General features: G+C 38.3%; 1 protein-coding gene across 1 annotated transcript; it reads right to left on the reverse strand.

The window, feature by feature from the left end:
* Positions 1 to 12,927: 12,927 nt before the first annotated feature.
* On the reverse strand, positions 12,928 to 22,373 carry LOC115744350 (vesicle-associated protein 1-1-like). The gene is made up of 12 exons (XM_048285504.1): positions 22,307 to 22,373; positions 22,098 to 22,168; positions 21,887 to 21,968; positions 21,507 to 21,730; positions 20,032 to 20,365; positions 19,821 to 19,891; positions 19,602 to 19,683; positions 19,311 to 19,426; positions 19,051 to 19,215; positions 18,899 to 18,940; positions 14,408 to 14,485; positions 12,928 to 13,348 (listed from the first exon to the last, which is right to left on the reverse strand). The coding sequence occupies exons 1-12, from the start codon at positions 22,356 to 22,358 to the stop codon at positions 13,238 to 13,240; spliced, it is 1,428 nt and encodes a 475-aa protein (XP_048141461.1). The 5' UTR covers positions 22,359 to 22,373; the 3' UTR covers positions 12,928 to 13,237.
* Between the last annotated feature and the right edge of the window lie 119 nt (positions 22,374 to 22,492).

Genomic DNA, 22,492 nt, shown 5'->3' on the forward strand with positions numbered 1-22,492 from the left:
TAGCTTATTCAAGCAACTCACACTGCACATCCATACATCCATACGTACAAACGCACATACTTTGATGCGTGATTTATGAGATTGAGTCGCATAATATCAACTCGTATTAATACCATCGTTCGTATTAAACCCTCACACATAAACTAAAGAGACACATTAATAAAGATTTAGGTTAATGATGCATTTGAAACATAGAAACCCGTAAAACCTTCACAAGATCCAATGGGAAACCCAAAAAAAAAAAAAGCGATATCCATACTTGAGCTTTATCTATCAGATCGGTCCTCGTGCATCAGCAATGAAATCAATCTGATCTTACGCATGTATATGAAGCCAGAAAAAAAAAAAAAGAAACTCTATGTTTTGCGGATCGAATTAGTTATATTAAGCAACGAGAGGACGAGAGATACATGATATCTGGACATACTTCATCTGCAATTTCTAACATGAGGAATCCTTCAGGCTTCATAGGAAGTGATTAAAAAAAAACTCGTCAATATATATGAATAATAACCCTACGCTTGTGTTGTATCTAACATTTTACAGAGTCAACACATACCTAATGGCAGAAACAGTCGTACCCCTTAGCCGATAAGCTAGCCTGAATGCTTACTCATGTGGTCTCGTCTCTGCTCATTAACAACGTAACATACTCATTATAGTGACAAAATCCAGCGATTCCTTGGTGACATTGCGAATAAAGGTCCTGGAGTTTTGACATCAAACTAGCCAAAAATTGGTCAATTGTGAGATGGTGGGTGCGTCTTCGGCGGGCAGTAATCGGCATCTAGCCCGGGATGTTTCTCAGTAGGTATCTTCCGAGGAACGCGCCATGAAACTGATACATTTTGACCATGATGAGATGGACCTCTTATCTTTCCTTTCGCATCCCTCGTCGTCATCGGCTTCTGAGTAGTTCTCGTCTGAACTATAGCCCTTTCAGGCTTTTTGGCCACCCGGGTTTCCACATTGTTGCGTTCATTATTGAATCTGTTGTTTCTTTGCATGGACTTGAAATTTGAGGTGATATTGACCAAATCCAGTCTTGTCTTCCCGCCGCTCTGCAATTATTCAGGTGCGATCTCTTAGGGTTTTCCAGAAAAACCAAAAATAACTTTTCTCTTAAAACAAGTATAACAAGGAAAGAGTTTCATGCATGCATAAAGATATATCAAACTCCTAAAATTCGACTGCATAAGTACTAAACCAAACATTTAAAGTTTAAACTTGACATTTCATCATGTAGTATGCAGATTAACTATCTTTTTTTGGGTTGGATCAACCTTAGAAGAAATCTCAAACATCATTAGCTTTCTTAGACGACAACATCAGTAATGATTCTCATCACTAACCTTGCTAGATGAGGTAGCTCTCTTCACCGGCGTCTTGTCCATGTCCGTGAGGTGTCGGCCATCACATATATGCAAAGAAAGGCCGGTGATGATGAAGAGGAGAAGGCAATATGTGATTGACATGCTAATACAAGATGAGTAGGGCAAGTTTGTGAAAGCCCAAGGCTTGTCAGTACAGGAAATATAGATGACAAATGCAAAGAGTCCCTTCTTCGCATACAAATAAGGGGATGGTCTTATTTGTAGTTGAAGAGAGGAAACAAAGCATTAAATGCAGTCCAAGGAGAGGTTGAAGGTTTGTTCTTTCGGGCAGAACATGCGGTTGGGGGCAGGTAGAGAGGATACGAGGAAGACAATGGGGATCATGGGTGTGTTGTCTTCCCTATTATCTTGACACCTCAAGCAATCGGGTCCCAAGGAAGAACCCTAAAAAAGGAAAACGAGAAGAGACTTGAGAGTCCTCTCTGTCAGATAAATAGACTGTAATAGTGTTCAAGAAGAAGAGATCAGTTGACTCTATTAATTAAGAACAAAGACAACTTTTAGAATATTGCTTAAGAGAAAGTGAAACATAAGATGGAAGGTCTACATGCTAGTGCCTGCCTATTGTTTTCTACCTTGGGTTGTCTCCATCCCTTGTCTTTATTATGGTTTAAAGAACTCTTGCAAAGAATTTAATATTATTATCTTGTTTGCGATTAGACTATGTGGCAAAAAGTAGGAAGCCCTTTTAATGACAATGTTGTTAATTACTTGAAGTTCTCGGCAATGTCATAGGGAAGTGCACGTTTTACCGCACATCTTGCACCTCCAAGCAAGGACATGTATTCAGCATTTTAAAACTCCTGTTTTTAAAAAGGAGTTTTGTTAAAATAAAAATAACTCTGGAACCTTACCCAAAAAAAAAATAATAATAACTCTGGAAACCCTTATTAGAAAATGAGATTTATGAACATTTAGTAAACCAACTATTGTAGTAATACGCACAATTGGTATTGTAAAAATCGAATATTTTCTCGTTAAACATGAAAATTTTGGACACTCGTTAAGAAAACTCTTTGAAAAAAAAAATTATTTTTCTTGTGTGATTTTTTTAGGGTTTGATTTAGGGTTGAAATCTATAAACAATTAATACGGTGGTTTTGGAAAAAGTCATCCATGGGGAAGTGTGGATCAGCAAGTTTTTCAATGCGGTTCCTTTCTCCAAACATGTTTAATCCGGTCAGCCTACAAACCCAACACACCTCCCTCCCTTCCTCCCTCTTCTCTCTCTCTCTTTCTCTCTCTCTCTCTCCACACACACGCACACACACATGCATGCACAAACTCTGGTTTTGTGTAATGTATCTGAATCGTATATTCAATTGATGTACAGTGACAAGAAGGCCAAATAGCTAAAATTGGGAGGACAAATTGGTCGGAAGTTATACCCCTCGAAGATCATGTGAGCAGCACGAGCTAACTGAAAGGGGTTAACAGTGTTAACCGGTATAACAAAAAACAAGTTCGAAAGGATCAAATGCTATGTTTACAAAAAAAAAAAAAAAAGAGCTTGGAGTTTAACGTGTATTAACTCCAAAGTTGGGGGAGTTAAAACGAAAATTTTTCCCTCAATGTTACTTGCAAAAACCTGATCTTATTCTGACAAAAGAACCCCATAAACTATGAAAACCGCTGACCATTTCGATGTTGGGAAAGAATAAGAGGGGGAGGCGTCCTGTTAAAGCGAAATCAGACAGATTGTGGGGCGAAGAAAGAGGTGAATCGCATTGGTAAGTTGAGGACCATGCCTTGAATTCCCCAAACACCAACCCTTTGTTTATAATCTGTTGTTCCTCGCATCCCCGGTAGTTTTAAGTTTTTAACTCCTGGGGATTTGTAAATCCTGTAATAGTGTAGTCCCATTTTTGGTCTTTTGATGGCCTCGCCAGGACCACTCCAAACCTATAAGATTGATTTTATATTACACACATGAGTGCAGATTGATATATAATATTTGAATGTATTTATGCCTTCCTTGAGAAATCAATCTTTTGAAGTTAGATAACAACACAATTGCAAGATAAAGAGTTCACACACCGTAGAGACGAAACCGTTTGTTTCACAGAAAATGAATGATTTTGAAAAATGTCTTCTTAAAAATGATCGTTTGTGTGGCTTGAAATAAATAACTCATCTCTAAACATTTTCATGATCGATAAAAATATTTTTCGTTCGCTCATTTTGATAAATAATACAAGCGATTATTTTTTTTTTTAAATTCAAACCATTCACTTTTCGTAAAGCAAACGGATCTTTTGATCTCGGAGACTTTCTTTCCAATTACGCACATTTAATTTCCAATCTCGCATTAGACAGAAACCCACTTCCCAGGTTTGCCCGGACATTGAAATAAATGGCTTCCTAAGCCTAATTGCAATGATATTTATCTGTATGCGCATTGTGGTTGCGAGGTTAATAAATGAATCGAGTCGGCCGCAACCCTAAACTTCCAAGGCGATGATGCGGGTTCGATTTCCTAAAGCTGCTCAGTCTGTTCTATACTCAATCAATATTAGATAGATTTATACTTAAATGTATGTTTGTCACGACCTAAAATTTAGGCTAACGGATTATCAAGTTAATTAAATCAACTAACCTAATTCGAACCCTCCCCAGTCCTACCGAATCGCAACTTAGGTTCATTCATGAGAAAACATTTAATCGGAGCTGCCACTAATCATTTACGGTAGGTTGATTAGAAACCTATATAAAATAGCGGGAGAACTATTTTATCTCTACAAACCAGAGAGAATGAGTCCGGGGACTTGGTTACACTAAAAAATTAACGCCATTTCGGTACCGACTTCATGAAAAAAGCCTTTCCAATTGATGTGAATTTGATGATTAATTAATTGAAAAAAAAATGTGACATGAACACCATATATTATGCACCCAGAGGATGATTTTTTGGTATTTTAGGTAATAAAAGAAAACACTCAAAAGCAATCAAAAATCTGAACAAAAATAAACAAAAATGCCAATAATATACCTTTTAATTTCCTATTTTTCCGAAAATCCTCTCATTCCCAAAGATCCGGGCTAGAGCGAGATTTTATCCATTACATCCTCGAAGATTCGAGCCAGTATGCGGATATGTGTATAGAAAAACAACATCCCTTTTGCCAAAGGGCAGAACACGAATTTCTATACTAAATCACCATCCCATTTCACGAGATCGTGGCTAAGGCGTGTGATTTATTTTTTCCAATGGGTCTAGGCACATATGGGAGCATATATTATGGGCATGTTTGTTTAAAGATGTGCAAATTTTATAACAAACAAGCACAACAAAAATAAAATAATAATGAGTCAATTTATTTTGGATTTCGAAAATTAGAGAGGGGTAGCCGAAATTATGAGATTGGGGATCCACCTTTCCTCATCCAAGAAATTCAATCCATTTTTAATTTGAGAAATTGAAAATTCAATTTTAGATAATCCTCATAAAAAAGGATAGACATTCGATCCAACTTAACCTTATCCCTAATCAAACAAGTTCAAATGAAATTATAAGGGATAAGATTAAATAATCGTTACAACCAACTCCTAAGTTAGAGATGAACATCCGAAGCAAAGGATTATCTATAACGAGACAACTATTATTAGATCCAGAAAATCTAAGCAATTAGATGAAATTCGACTTGATCCAATCTTTATCCGCAACACGAGATAATATTAAACAACCAAACGGATGAGCCCAACATATCAAGAGATAACCATTGTAATGAATCTCATTCGCACATCAAACCCAACCATGAATAAAGGTATGCCGAAACCCTATGTTGCCCACAAAAATTCTTACTTGATTTTTTTATCTAGTCCAATTTCCATGATTGTTATTTACGGCATTAGATGAGGCCAAAGTGGTCAAGGACAAATTCAATTCCACCAATCAAGATAAAGATCAAGATAATACTCATCCACCAATGTGCATGATTCGGCCAAAAGGAATGACAAATTTGCCGAAAATCAAACTTGATTTGTGAAAATTCTGATTTAGTTCAATTTGGTTTTTCTAAAATCTTGAATAACTTGGTTACTTTGAGGAAAGTGTGCCGCCAATTAAACTTCATCAGTCCTCAAAAAAACAAACATAGAATCCAACCAATTCCTGAACCAATTAAGCCTTAAACATTCAGAATTTCTTCTCAACTTTTCTGGTTTAGAAAGATTGAATTTTCACTTCAATTGCTAACAAATACACCCATCAACACAATAGAACACACATACACGGTTTCGAAACAAAGCAATGCATGAATTGCAACCATAACTAGAGAAAAATCATACCTTTTCAATGCCAATTTCCAGAGCGCGCAAGCTGTAAATTTCCCCTAAAACAGTCTCCTTCTTGAACAAATTGGAGCTCTAAAGTTTGAGCGCTACGACAGCAAATAACACTCAAGTCAGTGACTGAATATTGGCCAAAAATCAGGCTAAATAATCCTGAAATAGTGCTGGATCAGTGACGCAAAAAGGGGGGCTGAACAGCTATTTGAATTTGTCGGGACAGCAGCTAACTCAAGGAATTGATGTTGCGGATCGGTGGCTTCGACAGCGGACGGTGGAGCTTGATCATGAACGCACGGCGGAGCTTGATCACGAATGGTTAGGAGAGTCAAACTCTTGGAACCTCCCTTTAGCTCTCAAGTGACGAAAATTCTGATGCGCGCCCAATGACCCGAACGCGAGCGAGCCCTCGTTTATATAGAGCTAGGCACGGCTACTTCTAGTAGGAGTAGGACTTCTTGAGAGCCATTAGATGAGCAATCCTAGCTATCCTAGGAGTTGTTATTAGCCATTGGATCATGAGTTCCCACATCAATAAAACTCTTAGTTAAGATAAGAATTCCAAGCTAATAAAACTCTTGATTTGGTTTGAATTTTGAGAAGCCCTATTCTCCTAGATATATTTCTGCCAAGGGATGATGAGAGTGATAATGGGCGAAATCCCTATGTCTACGTGGGCTTGGGACAATGCTTTAGGGTCTAGATTAATTAAATGGCTAATCAATTGAAGCCTCATATAATCATAAGGGCTGAATTGAACTGAATTTGAGGTTTATACCCATTAGAAATTTCGGCTCCTTCATGAACCAGCCCCCAGTCGGATTTCTAACTCAATTATGGGCTCGTCCTGAATTCTCAAGCTCAAACTAAGGCTATTTCTAAATAATGAATATTTAATTAAAAGCCTTAATGATTAAAACAAGCTTGAATGAATAGAATTGTGCTCAAGAAATAGGTCAATTCGGCACACCTTGTAGGTTCAATTAAAAATCTTAGATCGAGTCCGGTCCGGCCGTTTGTCAAGTCAAACTCAATTAATTTATCTATGACCCTAAATGCAGATGATGCGCTTGACGAAAAATAAAAATGCGATGCATGAAGATTATTATTATTATTATTTGTGAGAATTATGACTAACTCTCATTTTATGAATTTTTGGAAATCAAAGTTTAGGTGTCAACAATGTTCGAATAGAATATCTTTTGAATTAATATGCTGATTGTAAATTATTTGATTCTATTCTGTTACTTCAAGAAAAAAAAAAGTTCTTGATATGAGTTATATCTGTTGAGAAAAAATCCTCAATTGATTTTGAAGTTGACAAAATAATACATATTCTCTTATATCTGAGTTAATGCAATGAAATACTTGTTTTGCAGATTGTCGTAATATGTATGCAATAAATTACATAGGATTGAATCTGGTAAGCAAGACTCGGAATATTTAGAGGAGCTTGGACGATGTCACACAACTCAAGCTTATTTCATGTGCAACGATCAGATTATCAAGAGATATCTTCATGATAATACAATTAAAATATTATATTGTCACAACAGCTAGTAAATCAAACTGAATTCGTTCTTGGATATTATCAATCACAAAGATCATTTAAAGACATGGATTAAGGGAGACATGGGTGACTTACCTTATGAAAACTTCTATCTTTTGGAAATTCAGCTCATAATTGTATGGGCGATTTGATCTAACAGAAGATTCTTTTTTTGGTTATCCTCTACGGATACGAAATTCTTTGTATAAAATCTCGTCCATACGAAAAGTTTGGATAGTGATCCTCTAAAGATCTTGCAATAAGCAGTTGGAGATGGATGAATATAAAAGGAGACCTTGAGGCTGAAAAGTGGACATGAGAGTGTAGAATCTTAAATTCTAATATCAAAAGAGTTTCACATCCTTCATATGCTCTTGATCCAAACATTGTAATACTTAGAGGAGTTCTTTCTAATATGTCAGTATTAGATAAGAAGTCTATTGACTCAAGATTCGTCATTGAGTTGTAACCTATAAACTATTCACTAGTGGAATCCAGCTCGGCTGCTATCGTGAAGAAGTGAACGTAGGCTTGAACAAAGCTAAACCATTATAAATTCTCTGTGCAAATTCTCTATCCCTTGATCTCATTGTCTTTTTAATTTGATAGTTGAATTGTGCACACCACCACATCCGAGGACACCTCGGATCTTGTTAGCAATCATATTCTAAACTAAGCTCTGAGCTTATCCATTTAAATTCCGCATTAATTTCTAAATTTTATTGAAATCACATATTCACCCCCTTTAAGTGATAGGGCTAGCACCGACAATATCCTCATGTGTGACATTACAAATGCGTGATACTACACTTCTGTGCAATCGCCGACAAGAAGTCTTTTGACTCTACAGTTGTCTCTTCGCCCTTTCCTTACATTCCAACTCTTCTGAACTTATTCCCCATGTGTGGCATTATCCAGCCAACATTTTGCTAAGTTCTCTAACATACTTTAACATCATCTCTCACGTGTAAATCAAATCGAGAACGACACATGAAATTGACTAATTGAGAACCTCATATGCGAAACAAATTTTGGGCCGAACCTTACTTTGATACCATGTTAGAAGACAATTCTCCTATTATCTTAAAAATAAATTTTCTATATATGTAGATTTCTAAAACAATTGGTAAAAAATGCTACCAATAATTTGATCTCACGGTATAAAAGTGCTAACCCTCATCGGCTCTCTGTCCGAAAAAACAAAAAAAAGTAATAAAAAAAGAAAAAACCAAAAAATACTAAAAAATAACAAATATATATATGAAAAATAGTTATAAATATTTATAAAAATGTCCACGTCAGCGCCGACCGTGCCATATAGGACGACCCTATGAGCTACAATTTTAATCCTTATGCAGCAACCCAAGAATAACACAAATAGATATGTGAATCACAGTTTTATAAAGTAGAAGAATTGATGCACCTTGCTTCGAATCTATCGTTCTTGATGTGGAATTTGCAACGATCTAATGCTCAAGAGCTTCTCCTCTATGAACCCTCTTAATCACTGGCTTCAATGAGACGGCCCCTCACGTATCGTTTTCTAACGACTCTTTATGTGAGGTTATGTAGACATTAGGGTTTGGAGGAGAGACTTGAGCTTTATTTATAGAGATTTTAACATATTCTCTCATTATGGATAAAGGTTATCTCAGCCCATACTATCCAGCCTCATATCCAATTAGGATTAGGAAACCTTTTTATCTTTTTTTTTTATATCAATAATTAATTACAATAACAATTAATAAAGCTCACATATAATATATTCTAACATACCCATATTCACGTCAGCGATTTTCGATCAAAATTGTTTAGATGAATCCAATTGGCACAAATGTAAAAAATTTAGGACTAAATTAGCACAAATACAAAAAGTTTAGGACTTTTTGGACACTTTTCCCCCTTGTTCGTTAGGATTCGGTCAACTTACGGTATCCTCTCATCAATTGATAGTCGGATAATTGTCGAGGAAGACGCCCGACTGGCTCTCCACTAGTCTGGTTTTTCAGCTTCGAAAGGGGACTTTAGCAGGTTTGGTCTGCAAGGCCTCAATCTTTGTCATTACTTGCTGCACTTCAACAGAGATACGAGGAGGTGGGTATGGTCCAAACCCGTCAAAAAACCCGTATCTAGTTGAGATTTTCTATCCTGAAACTAAAACAACTCATTGTTTAAATTTCTACCCCATCCATATATACAACTAAATATGAGTAACTCATATTTAAAAAGTGGGGTTTTGACCAATTTCTCACCTCTAATTACATGATCTCCATGACTTTAGATCCGGTTTCGTCACACTGCCAGACTTGTTGGGCTTGGAGAGAGAGAGAGAAAGAGTATGGTGGTGGTGGTGGTGGTGGTGGTGGTGGTGGTGGCGATGGTGATGTCAACCGGAGTTGATGGTGTTGAGACTACGCGTGGTTTAGTGGCAGTGAGGCCGGATCTGTGGAGATTGGGTGGCGGGTGATGGCTGTGGTGAGTCAGAACATGGTTGGCAGCGGTGAGGTCGATAAGCGGTGGCAATGGTGCAACGACGACAGTCGATCCATATGGTGATTTTGAAGTCTTTTAGGGTGGTGTATGTTGGAAATAATGGCGGCCTATGGCGATTGAGAAATTGAAACTTCTAAAATAAAGAATTTTAGTTCAATCCGAACTATTGTTGTTTGCATGGCGGGACGGCCTAATTCTAGAAGAACACGGCAAACACGAACATGGACATTTTAACGATTACTTGACAGTGCTAGTGCCACATCAACATTTTGTAGGCATGAATTTAACCAAGGCATTATATGGGAAAAGAACACTAAATGTGACATGATTTTCGTATGGCGTTCACTTTAATATCAAAACTTTTCGCCCGATCACTTAGTACGCGAATAATAACTATCCTGTTTTTGGAATCAATTTATGGCTAGAAATAAATTTTTCTATTTTTAATTTCTAGACGAGTTTCTAAACAGATAAACGCATTTGATAACGACACAAAATTTCTATTTTTGAAATTAAAATTCATTTGATAATAGTATAAAATTTCTAGGGTGGTCGCCAGCAGACGACGAACCGGTGGACTACTCATGGCAACCAGCAATAAGCGGATGGGCGACCAAGGGCCGGCGGACCAACGAACAAGTGGACTGTAAACCGCAACCAGCGGACCGACAATCGACGATTGGTGGCCAACGAGCCGGTGTGTGGTGGATCGACGGACAGCGTCTGGAGGACCGACAATCGAAAGAACTAAGAGATAGTAGACCAGGGACCGACGGACGGCGGACCGAGGATTGGTGGACCGGCGACCGGGACATGAGAGAGAGGGAATGAGTGATGAGAAGAATTCCTATTTATCATTTATATTCTAGAAATAAAACAGCTGAAAATTTTTACTTCTTAATTCCGTTTTAAACCTTTTTCTAGAACAAATTTATATTTGTGTTCCAAATATGTTCCAAAATAGGTTTGGAATAGAAAAATTATCAAAAAAGTCCTAAACATTTCACACTTTTGCCAATTCCATCATAAACCCTTTTAAGTTTGCCGATTCAGTTATGAACCTTTTCAACTCTTGCCGATCAGTCTTATTGACCGAAAATCGCTAACATGGCACCGTCGGCGCTAGCGTGAATAATTTTTAAATATTTCTATGAAAAAATTCGTATTTTTTTTAATTTTTATTTTTATTTTTCCTCTTTCTTTTTGCTGGCTTCCCTTGCCGGTGACCATTGGCTCTTGGTTTCTGGTCCATCTGAAATGGCTCCCGTTGCCCTAAGGGTTTGGAGAAGAACCGACCCCTTTCCCGAAGTCATTTCTCTATGATTCTGTCAAAAAGATCTCGTAACTTTTTCATTAAGGAAACGTTTGTGGGGAGTTGGCTTGTGGCTATGGGATGTTCCCGGTTTGTCTTTACGTGCAGAGGATGTTCTTGTTTGTGGTGGTGGTGGTGGTGGTGGTGGTGATGGGGATGTGCGACGGCGAGACACGGCCCGGTTCACGAGGCGGTGCTTGGGGATTTGGCGGAGGTCGTTTTCACGTGCCTTGCGAAAGTCGAGCAGCCTCGATCGGCTCACACTCCGTTGTCCCCATGGCGTCTCTCTCTCTGCTGCTTCAAACTTTCTTCCTTCTTTCCACCCATTTTTTCATTTTTTATGTTTGCCCCAGTCGGGTGCTGCAATCTTTTACACTTAATTGTGAATTTCTATATGTTTTGTTTTTTGGGGTCAACTTCAGCAATGTTTCCCCCTTGAAGTTTTGAAATGGATTGCGGATGTCCGTTCCCCCTTAACGCGGACTCCAACCGTAAATCTCACCATTAAGTTGGATTGTCACTTAGCTAAAATAATCAAATTGGTTCCGATTCATGAGATAAAAAGATCATTTCAATTACATTAAAGTTTAAGGAACAAATTGAATAAGAGGATGATGACCAATTTTAATATTGCATATGCCTCCATAACATGTGTGTGTGTGTTTTTTTTTTATTATGCCCGATCGAAACTCCATATGACGATGTTTAACTTTAGCGCTTTTAAGTGAAAAGGGCATATTATTTCGAACTCTTTAGAAAATGATTTGCACCAATCAAAATAAATTTTTCCATAACACACTAATAAATAATATTTTTTTTAAATTAGTAAGAATATACATATGCTCGAGCTTCCACTATCCAAGCCCTGCAGGAATAATATTACCAGCATGCCAACCCTTCCCCAACTAAAATTTCTTAAATTCAGATCAAGTCATGCCGAACCCCGATTAAAGGAAGTACAACCCGTTAGTCCAAATGATGTGAATTTACTAGGGGTGAGCATGGTTTGATGATAAAACCCGAAACCGGATCCATTGGGAACATATTCGGTTTCAAGTTCTAAGGTATGTAGCATAGGTTTTAGGTTCTAAAAATTGAGGAATCTGTTTTGACGGGTGGATTTCGGGTTTCGTGTAGATAGAACTTAAAACTTGTAACAAGTTTGTATTTTTTTTTTTTTTGTATATGTTTTTGAGCGATCCTACGGTATTCTATGTGATCCAATGATGAGTGCATAATCTGCAATCATGAGTCCGAACTTCTATTTCCAGTGATATTTATGACTGAAATTTTTACTTTGTTAATATTTTATATTTATTGGTGTGACTAAATATGAGTTATAGTTAATGGATTATAGCAAGAGATGTTGATCATTGAAAATATTGATTCACTGTAATTGTTCAATTAAGAATACAAGTGAGACCTAAGTAAAATCTAAAGCCAACCCGAACTTATAACAGAATAGATTAAAAAATGATAAACCTATTTGAATGGATAGATTCTAGATTTCAAATGAAATCCGGAGGGAATGAAACCACCCACTCCTAAAATTTAGGAGGCAGAAGATTAGAAATACTCCGTAAGCCTCTTCAACTTAGGAAGCAGCATCTTGCCATCTTTGCACGGACCCACATGAATTTCAAATACGATAGCTTCCATTTTTCATAAGAATAAATAAATAAAAATTATTTTTATCATCCACATAAATATTTTTACATAAACTACTCAACAATAAAAATATTGACTAATCATTTTAAACAGTACAAACGATCATTTTCAAAAAATATTTTTTTTTTTTAAATCATTTATTTTTCATAAAACAAACGGAGTTTAAATCTATATATGCTCGAACTTCTCCATAGCATCCAAAACTAATGCAAGCGAGAACTTTTTAGACTTCCTACGGCGAGGGGAACAAAGAGTCACGAACGCGCTACATCACCCAAAAACAGTTGGTCATCAATCTTTGCTTTGCATCAACAAAGGTCCTATTCAACTCCCAGAGAACTCTCTGTAATGTTAGCACACGATTGTACCGTTCGAGAACTGAATAAATATGATAAATACATCTGACTTTGGTACAGAATGCTCTCACACCCAAATTGCGGTCCCTGGTTCTTGAACAAGCTTCGTTCTTTTTGCCTCTTCCATCCTACAATTTTCTTGAGCAAAGGCGCCAGAGGATACAAGATCATCAATCGGTTACGTCCTCTTCATAAGATACCCCAAGATAAGGCCAAGCAAGCCGATGAGAACGACGTATATAAACGAAATACCGCCGTGGCCTCTCTTGGTTTGTCGCTTCAAAAGCTCCTGTTGAAATTTATTGAGACATCAATGCAAGACCAATAAAAGGCAAGGTATGCTGCTCGCAGAAGTAGACATTTCCATCGCCCATCACATGGTGAAGTGCATCTATAAACATGCTATGTATCGCGCAATCTCTTTTTCTTTCCTATTTCCCTTTAACCACATATTTTGCCATATTCAGTCAAACATTAGGTCATAACCATGCCTGCATTTGCCAGACCTAACTTTATCTTCTAACAATTCTGGAAGGTTAGGAGACAACGAAACAGCCAACAGAACTAGTCCAACAGAATACAAAAAGGAAAATCTAGGACTAACCATGAATATCATGATCCATCAACAGCAACTCAATTAACCGACGGCTGATTTATTGACACAATCGACAATATATTTCTTTGGGGTCCATCTCAGAAGATCTGCATTGCTCTCCCCTCCAAAATGGCCAGAATAATCCCTCCTTGGACAATTATTAATTCAAATACTCATGATTCCTCATCAAATTGCCAACCCCTTTTGACCTGTCCTATGAATGCCGGTCACCTATATATGAAGTACTTTTGACTGATTTAGAATATTAAACATGGATCTTCCCATGAAATGACTGGCTTCCAGCTTGATACAATTCCAGCATTGTACATTAAAATAGTGGTTTGCAGCCACTATACCATCTTTTTTTTTTTAATCAAAGCCACTATCTTTAAGTGGTTGACATTTGCATCAGCAGAATTAGTTCCCATCGTTTTTCCTAGAATAGATTTTACTTGCTAATTTAAAGGTTAAAAGCACCACATTTCACCATTAAATCACGACTGGCACCTAAGCACCACATTTCACCATAAATTACCTAGGTAGTAAAAAGCCCAGATAGCCTTGTCCAGGTTCATCTTCAGACCATCACTCAATTATGCCACTCTTGGTTTAAACATTATTGCTTAGTAGACGGTATCATTTCTAGTGAAAATTCCATCGAAATGAGAAGGGAAGTAAACTAAACCTTACAGCAAGGGCAAGGCCTTCTTCAGAACAACAAATGAAACAAAAGTCATTCACATTACCACTTACCAATTCCTGTTGAAGCTTGTTATTTAGCTGAATAGCTGAGTTTTTCTCCTCAGTCAATTTCAAAATTAGAGCCTTTGCCTGGAACAAGAGGAAATATGTCAAACTAAGAGACAAGCAATTCATATAAATAGTAATTCCTTAGTTAAATAACAAGGGTCAAAGTTATGGGCTTTGATTTCTTGGTCAGTGCAACACAGGCTTTATATTCAAATTGAGACTCGCATCACAAAAGAAATCACACTAATTGGCCATCAAATGAAACAACATTAGAATTTTCAAAGATCTATTAATCCCGCAATAATTAAACTGTTTAAGTCATTTTCTGTCACAAGAAAAAGGTTTCCATTGAGGAGGCTCCATACAAAGCCATAGCAATATTCAGGAGTCCTTTGCTCCAATACACTCCCAGCACAATATTTAGAACATCTGCTTTCCGTACACTATGGTACAATGTAAGATCCATACCTTCTGTCTCCTTTTAGGGGTTGAAAACATATTAATTAACATATTATCAAACAAAGTGAAACCTATGTCAATCTCTCCACATCCTGGTATAGTATTTGTAGATGTAATGACCTCAAAATAAAACACCCATAATAAATTACAGCCATCATAGTTTTTGTCAACTAGAGCTTTCATCGAATGAAGTGGACACAACTCATAGGTCTCCGACATCTACATGGAAGGTGCAAAGCTCAGTGGATGGAAAATGAATAGGAGCACAATTGCACCAAGAGAGCATGGTAAAGAGAGAAATGCTGAAGACACTTTACAAAAAGCTTGTTTACTAAGCGATTCAGCCAGATTCGATTGGATGAAATTCGCCTGGGACCACCATCTTTTAAATATCTTATGTGAACCTGCCAAATCACTTAGCATGCAAGTTTTAATATAAGCTCTTCGCACATCTAGTAAAAAATTTATCAGGAAGATGTATCAATACACATGTTTCTCATTCCAGTTATATCCTATACATAAATTGGCCAATCAAAGTTTTGTCGTTAGTCTCAAGACGCACATACATCAGAAGCGTGCTTTTCAAATGGCCAAGTGTTAAATATGACGTAGATGATGCTGTTGCGGCAAAATCTCAAACTCCAAATGAACAGGCTGATTTCTGCAGAACTACGAGGTTGATAGGGAGACTAAGGCAATTGACTAGATGGCCTTCAATCATGGATAGCAACTATTGCTAGCAACGTAAGAGTGACTGAATAAGGTACACTAAAGACTTCATTGGGGCCAGGCCAAAGAAGTAGTCTTCGAAGTAATGTACATACGACATGTCTAATCTAACAAATGCAATAAACTCCTAATTGCATTCACAAGATCCCCAAGGACGAATCAAGTCATAATACAATTGAAAGAACATTCCAGATTCCCGCAAGTTGCTATCACCACTGACGCCACATACTACCAACAAGGCCAGATGTAGTCCATCCTGGTCCTATTATTTTTCTCACTCAGGTGCAGCTTTTCACCTCATCAAGTTCAACAGTCTAAAGCAAGCCTCTTAATCCATGCTACACATGCTATCTGTCATGACTGAGCAAAGACCAATAAGTACTGGCTAATAGTAGCCAAATGTTGCCTTTGCCTTTATTTACTATATTATGCTTTAACATTTTTCTTCTTCTTGCTTCTGTACACTCGTGATGCACTGGGGAGTTTGCTTCGTAACATTGTATTATTTATCAATTATTTATCAAATAGATTATATTTCAAACAGAGTTTACTCATAGCTTGCGATGATCCAAGAGTACCCCAGGTTGGAAGTCCACCAACTGCTCACTATAAAAAGAAAGCATCCATCCTTCACCAACTAAAAGGATGAGCGAATTAAGAAAAAAAACAATGAAGAGATTACAAATTTACATAAGCAAGTTCAAAAAGCTCAACTATATACAGGAGTATTACTAACGTAAACCATATGCCTAATATACTAGTAAGTACATTGGAGGTGAGAATTGACCATGAAAAGTGACGCTGATAAAAACTTTTCATAGTCTAAAGAACATAAACAGGAGAACTAGCATTTTCAAAAAAGAGCCAATGGAATTTGGAAGAAACCGAGGTCGTTTTGAAATAACATAAGAACACATGTTGAGAGTTTTGAATCCTCTGGAACATATCTTGGGGCTTGGGGTATTGAGAGAAAACAGGCTATGGGATACATATAGAGACAAGGAAGAGCTCAGTGGAAAGCATTCAAAGTGAATGCAGATAATTCTTGGAGATTTGAAATGACTGATGAAAGATGGGAATTGTCGGCTACACCACCCATTATGTGCAACTGGTCACTTGTTGAATCATCAATATGTCTATGACAATCTGACTTTGGAGTTTGATGTAGTTCCAGGATGATATAAGAGTATAATGAGATTGGCTCTAACTCCAAGTATGCAAGACAAAATCATGGATGAGTTGTCAATATATAAGAGAGTCATTAGCCTATTTGGCTGGGACCTTGCTGTAAAAGAATAACTAGGTAATCCGCACTTGGCTATAGAACTTATATTTGGTCAGTGCTTCCTCCAATTTTTTTCCTAAATAGTTATTAGTAACTCTTTAAATAAATCATCTAGCTAAATGATGGGAAATTTATGCAATGCCAGCTCCAAATGTACAAAGGTCACTATTAAATTTGACAAGTAATTCATCCAGATGAGAAAGAACCCAAAGCATTCTTTAGGAAGCAACTAAATATGATTAGACAAAAACATTGCCAATTAGTTTTATTCGGTAAATCTAATTCAATATTTGATTATCTCAGTCTACATTTGCAGATTCACATAAAAAGGAGTTTAGGACTGGTAAAAAAACGACCAAACAATTTCAGATCTAGCTCTTAAGGTATATCTTTTTGATCAGACACTGACTCGATCATCGGAAGAAGAATTAGGCCTCTTTTGCAAGACAATGAGTTGAGGTGAAGTTGCATGTGGAACTCAAGCTGAAGAACTCATCAAGAGCAAAAGATCTGATCTCAATCTAGATCGAGACAAGAATAAAGGCCTCATCTTCACAATCACATTTTACGGAAGAAGTTAATAGTGAGCAAATTAATGAGGAAAATGTGGAAAACTACGTGAGTGGAGGGGAAGAAAGAGATGCAGATTTGGGTGATGAGATGAAACCACTGAGAAATTATCTTCTGTCCTTTTGCTTGTTTTTTGGCTAAAGTTAGCATGTTGCAAATTCTATATTCTTCTAAAGTTGTATGGCATTATGATTGGGCTATTCTTCATTCTATCCTACAGTTAGAGTGCATGTTTTTCTTGCCCATCATCTATCTATATACTTTGATTTAATACGATCTATTCTTGCTTGATTAGTGATCCTAAGAAAGTCGATGCCTACTTTACTCAGGCAAGCAATTGTTATGCTTTCGGGATCCGGCGTTTTAGAGTCTTAGCACCTTTTACGTTTGACTACACTATCCTCAACTCAAGCGACACATCCAATCAAGTTATTTCCTTTATTCATGAATCTAACTCCACAGTCTTTAATCTACTTCCACAGAAGACGAGTCATATTAGTATTATCTTAGCATTTCCACATACTCACGTATTAGCTAACTGTAATAGTATAATCCACACACAATCACATATCCTTCCAACCATGTTTGATAATGAGAAATGCCTTAAAATAGTTCTTCATCATGGAACCGAAATGTCCCTATTATTACTCCATTCCATCCACTACAACAAACCTCTCCCCTTTCTTAACATTGCAAATTGTAAAATGCATTCATACATATTACTTTTTCTTGATAATACTGCATTGACGAAGGAAACTTCTGCACTCCACCTTCACAATACCTTATTGTCCTTTTGGGAGAATAAGAAAGATGTGCTCCTAAATATCCACAATCTACTTATGAGTAATCAAACTTGAAAAGGCCATAATTCAAGATTGCTATACCAAGTCATATCTGCATAATTATTTCATCATCACCCCAATAATTATTGTTTTAATAGGCTAAAAGTTTGTCCACATCCGTACATATTATACGTCCATGGAGAAATAAACTCTCTCTGTCAAAACCAGAGAAACACTTATATTTCCATACAAAAATTCCTTTAAACTAGTTCTTCATTATCCACCTCGTTCAAATGAAAAAGAAAAACCATAAATAAGAATCTTGAAGAGGAAAAGATCATATTACCTTCCATGAACTCTCAAGCTAAATGATGGATAATGTCAGACATAGGACATTGCCAATAAGCCAGTGGAATAAGAACCAAAGAAGAATCACAATTGTTGTATTGCCTTTTTCATTCATTAGATCTGGAATCCTTTTTCGCCTTTTGTGTTTGGTTGTCAATGAGGACGGTTAGCCAATCCCTAATAGTAAAGGTTACCAACTTAAGGTTGCAGTTTCCGATTTAACTGCAGATGTTCACACACTTATATGCAATTACCGAATGACAAAATAAAAAGTTTAACTTGTTTTGGCAATTCTTAATGCGTGCATAAAACATAAAGCACCTCGGATGAATTGTCCTGCGGCTCATCAAATGTCTTTGAAGCCTGAAACAACAATCGACCACTGTATTATAATCTATTGCAGATGAAACAAGCACTCTGATGTCGTGTTATATTTCAGATACCAATAATTCAAGAATATATCAAGCACTCACAGCCGTAAATTCAAAGTTATTCAAGTTTCCATTATCTGAAATGGAGGCTCGTGGTGAGGAACCTTCTTCTGATCCTTCTCGAACTGGGGATGGAGGCCGAGGGGGAGCCACATAAACGACCCTCAGCTTACACTCTTCGACATTGTGGCCCGATTCTTTATTGAACTGGAATCCAACACCAATAACGTCCACTAGGTTAATTTCTACATAAATTGAACCAAAGTGAGCACTGTTAGCAAAGTCTCTGTAACACCCATTACCATTTCAGGTGTGATATCCTTTGTGCTAGCCCCCGGACTTGCAGTTACACTTTGAAGGAGAAACTTATCCTTGCAGTTCATGTCAAGAGGTGCTTCCTTTTGAGCTTGCATTGTAACTGCAAAGTAAGCATGGCATCGTTCATAAGGACATAAAATTTAAGCTTAATTAAACACTACAAGTCGATCAATAATGAAAATGAGGGAATGATTAAGGATTGTCTCTCAGGACGCGTGCTCACCCATCCGCGAAATTACAGAGAGAGAGAGAGAGAGAGAGAGAGAGAGATAGACCTATAACATCACAGGTAGACCTAGGAAATATGATTCCAGTGTTAGGCCTGACGCAGTACTTCTTCGGATTCGTCGTCTTCACCTGAAAACACCATAAACGACGCATGCAAGAAAAAGGAAAAAAAACTCAAATTCAGGTAGAAGAAAGAGTACAGCGAGGAATCGCAAAGCGAATCGGTATGCAAGAGATTCCCAGAGCCGTAGGAAATCAAATTTCACCTTGAAAGCTACATAGCTGTCGGTCTTGTTAGAAAGCTGGAGAGAGCAAGAGATCTGCTTCCTCAACTCGACTGAGCAAAAGAATTAGCAAAATCAGGCACGGAATTCCCAAAGTAAAAAAAGGAAAAAAGAACGCCGAACAGAGATCGGGCGGGCACGGAGAAGCAAGCAACGAAGCAGCTCAAAGATGAGAGAATCCGAAGAGGCTCACAAGCGAATTGAAGCTCCTGAGGTTCGATTCTGAGGAGATCGCCCATACCCATGGCGGAACCGCGGGGACAGATCGGAGGCGGAGGCGGAGGCGGAGGCGGAGGCGGAACCTCTCCCTGCGGCGAGCGACGGCGAGAGAGAGAGCGAAGGCGGAGCGAGCAAGAGAGAGAAAGGGAGAGACGGAGAGAGAGAACGTGGGAGCGGGACGGCGACGTTTGTACCCGATTCCGATTCCACTTTGACGTCCGCTTTGGGCTGCTGCGGTCTCCTCTAACATCGGCAGTGTCCCACCTCAATGCTGCCCCGTCATCTCCCCTTTTCGTACATTTTTCCCACTATACAACGAGAAAATCATCCGGACAAAAAGAAATATGAAACATATGACAAGATACGATAAGCTTAACATTGCACGTCGAATTGTAATTTAATTATTTGACTGTAAATTCAAAACCATAATACTTTTGTGTTGACGCAAATTATAAACACGATTATGGCATGATATGGTGAACTGCCACACTAAGTCAACAGTTGAGCAAAAAGATGAGCCACCATAAAACTCAAACCAAACCATCCGATTCGAATTGTACGGAAATCTTCGAGTCAGTTCGATTTCGATTGAGCCAATTTCTATTCGGGGGTTATCGAAATATGAAATTCATATCGGTCGATTTGGGTATAGGGTCGAAACCCGAACCCACCCCGACGCCCCTAGGCCAGGCCCAAGCCGAACCTCAAGGTTGGGCCTAAATTTTGGCCCAAACCAGCCCATCATAAGATATCTGCACACACAAATGTCTGAGTCCAGCTCACTCCAGGGCCCACTAAATATCCCATTGCACTTTTAGCCTCATTTTACTGGCTACACATAATGGTACATTTGAGTTCCCTGCCTTGCCAACTTGGGAGGGCAACCAAATATTCTAAGCAGTTTGCCTAAGATTATAGGACGTAACTTGGTTTTGATCCAATCCACTCCAAATCAACCGACGATTTCGCAATTCTAGGGGTAACTACTGTGCTATTCCCAGGAAAAACGAAAATACAAGATGAGCCGGACAATATAGGTATTAAGAAAAGGGGTTTCCCGAGGCTCTAAAATCTAGTTCACCTACCGGTTCTCTAGAGATCGATCCATGGAAAAACGCTTATGGAAGTGGCAAAAACGATAGATACTGCTTTTTGGCATTTTCTTAAAGGGTTCATATAAAACGTAAAAGAATCGTCCTGCGACTCAATAAATGCCCATGAAGTCTAAAACCACAAGTGACCACTGTATTCTAACCTATTGCAGAAGGAACAAGCATTATAACATCATGGTTTATTGCGGATGAAGATAGAATTAAGGATATATCGAGCACTCACAGCTGTGAATTCAAGGTTATTCGAGTTTCTAATGGCTGGAACGGAGGCTCGTGGTGAAAACCCTTCTCGAACTCGGGATGGAGGCCGAGGGGGAGCCACGTAAACAACCCTCACCTTGCACTCTTTGACATCGCGGCCCGGTTCTGCATTGAACTGGAATCCGACACCGGCAGACTCGGTTAGGTTAATTTCTGCATTAAGAGAACTCAAGTCAATAATTACCATTTCTCGCGTGATATCCTTTGCGGTCGCCCCCGGACTTGCAGTTACACTTTGGAAGAGAAGCTTATCCTTGCAGTTCATGTCAGGAGGTGCTTCCGTTTGAGCTTGCATTGTAACTGCGTGGTAAGCATGGTAGCACTTACAAGGGCATAAAGATTTAGTTTGATTAAAGAATAAGAAGTCGATCGATCATGAACCTGAGAGAACAACTAAGGATTGTCTCTCATGATGCGATCGCGCGCCTGTACTCGAAAGTTGAGCAAGAGAGAGACCTTTAACATCACAGGTAGACCAAGGCAACACGATTTCAGTGTTAGGCCTGACGAAGTACTTCTTCGGCTTCGTCGTCATCACCTGCAAACACCATAGACGACGCGTGCAAAAAGCTCTCAAAATTCAGGAAGAAAAAAGAGCACAGCGAAGATTTGGAAAGGGAAATGATATGCAAGAGATTCTAGGAGCCGTGGAAAATCAAATTTTTACCTTGAAAGCTACATAGTTATCGGTCTCATTCGACAGCTGGAGAGAGCAAGAGATCAGCTTCCTCAACTCCACTGAGCAAACATTAGCAAAATCAGACATGGGATTCCCATAAAGAAAAAGAAGAACAAAAGTTGACTCCGAACGGAGATCGGATGGGCACGAGAAAGAAACGTGGCAGTTCAAAGATTAAAGAACCCGATGAGGCTTACAAGGGAACTGAAGCTCTTGAGGTTCGATTCTGAGGAGATCACCGGTGCTCATGGCTGAATCACAGGGAGAGATCAGAGACGAACGCAGAACTTTTCTCTGCAGCAAGTAACAGCGAAAGCTCAGAGAGAGAGAGACAGGAGTGAGACGGTATCGTTTGTAAGCCTCACCGGATTTTGACTCGACGT

This window comes from Rhodamnia argentea, chromosome 9 (assembly GCF_020921035.1).
Source record: "Rhodamnia argentea isolate NSW1041297 chromosome 9, ASM2092103v1, whole genome shotgun sequence".
In the NCBI taxonomy this organism is placed as follows: Eukaryota; Viridiplantae; Streptophyta; class Magnoliopsida; order Myrtales; family Myrtaceae; genus Rhodamnia; species Rhodamnia argentea.

Excerpts from the sequence above, each read along its gene's own strand:
- LOC115744350 (XM_048285504.1), bottom strand. The coding sequence starts at position 22,358 with ATGAGCACCGGTGATCTCCTCAGAATCGAACCTCAAGAGCTTCAGTTC. Across the intron at positions 21,731-21,886 it reads GTCTACCTGTGATGTTAAAG|TTACAATGCAAGCTCAAACG; the intron begins GTCTCTCTCTTG and ends CTTACCACGCAG. Across the intron at positions 18,941-19,050 it reads ATAACTTTGAATTTACGGCT|GCTTCAAAGACATTTGATGA; the intron begins GTGAGTGCTTGA and ends TTGTTGTTTCAG.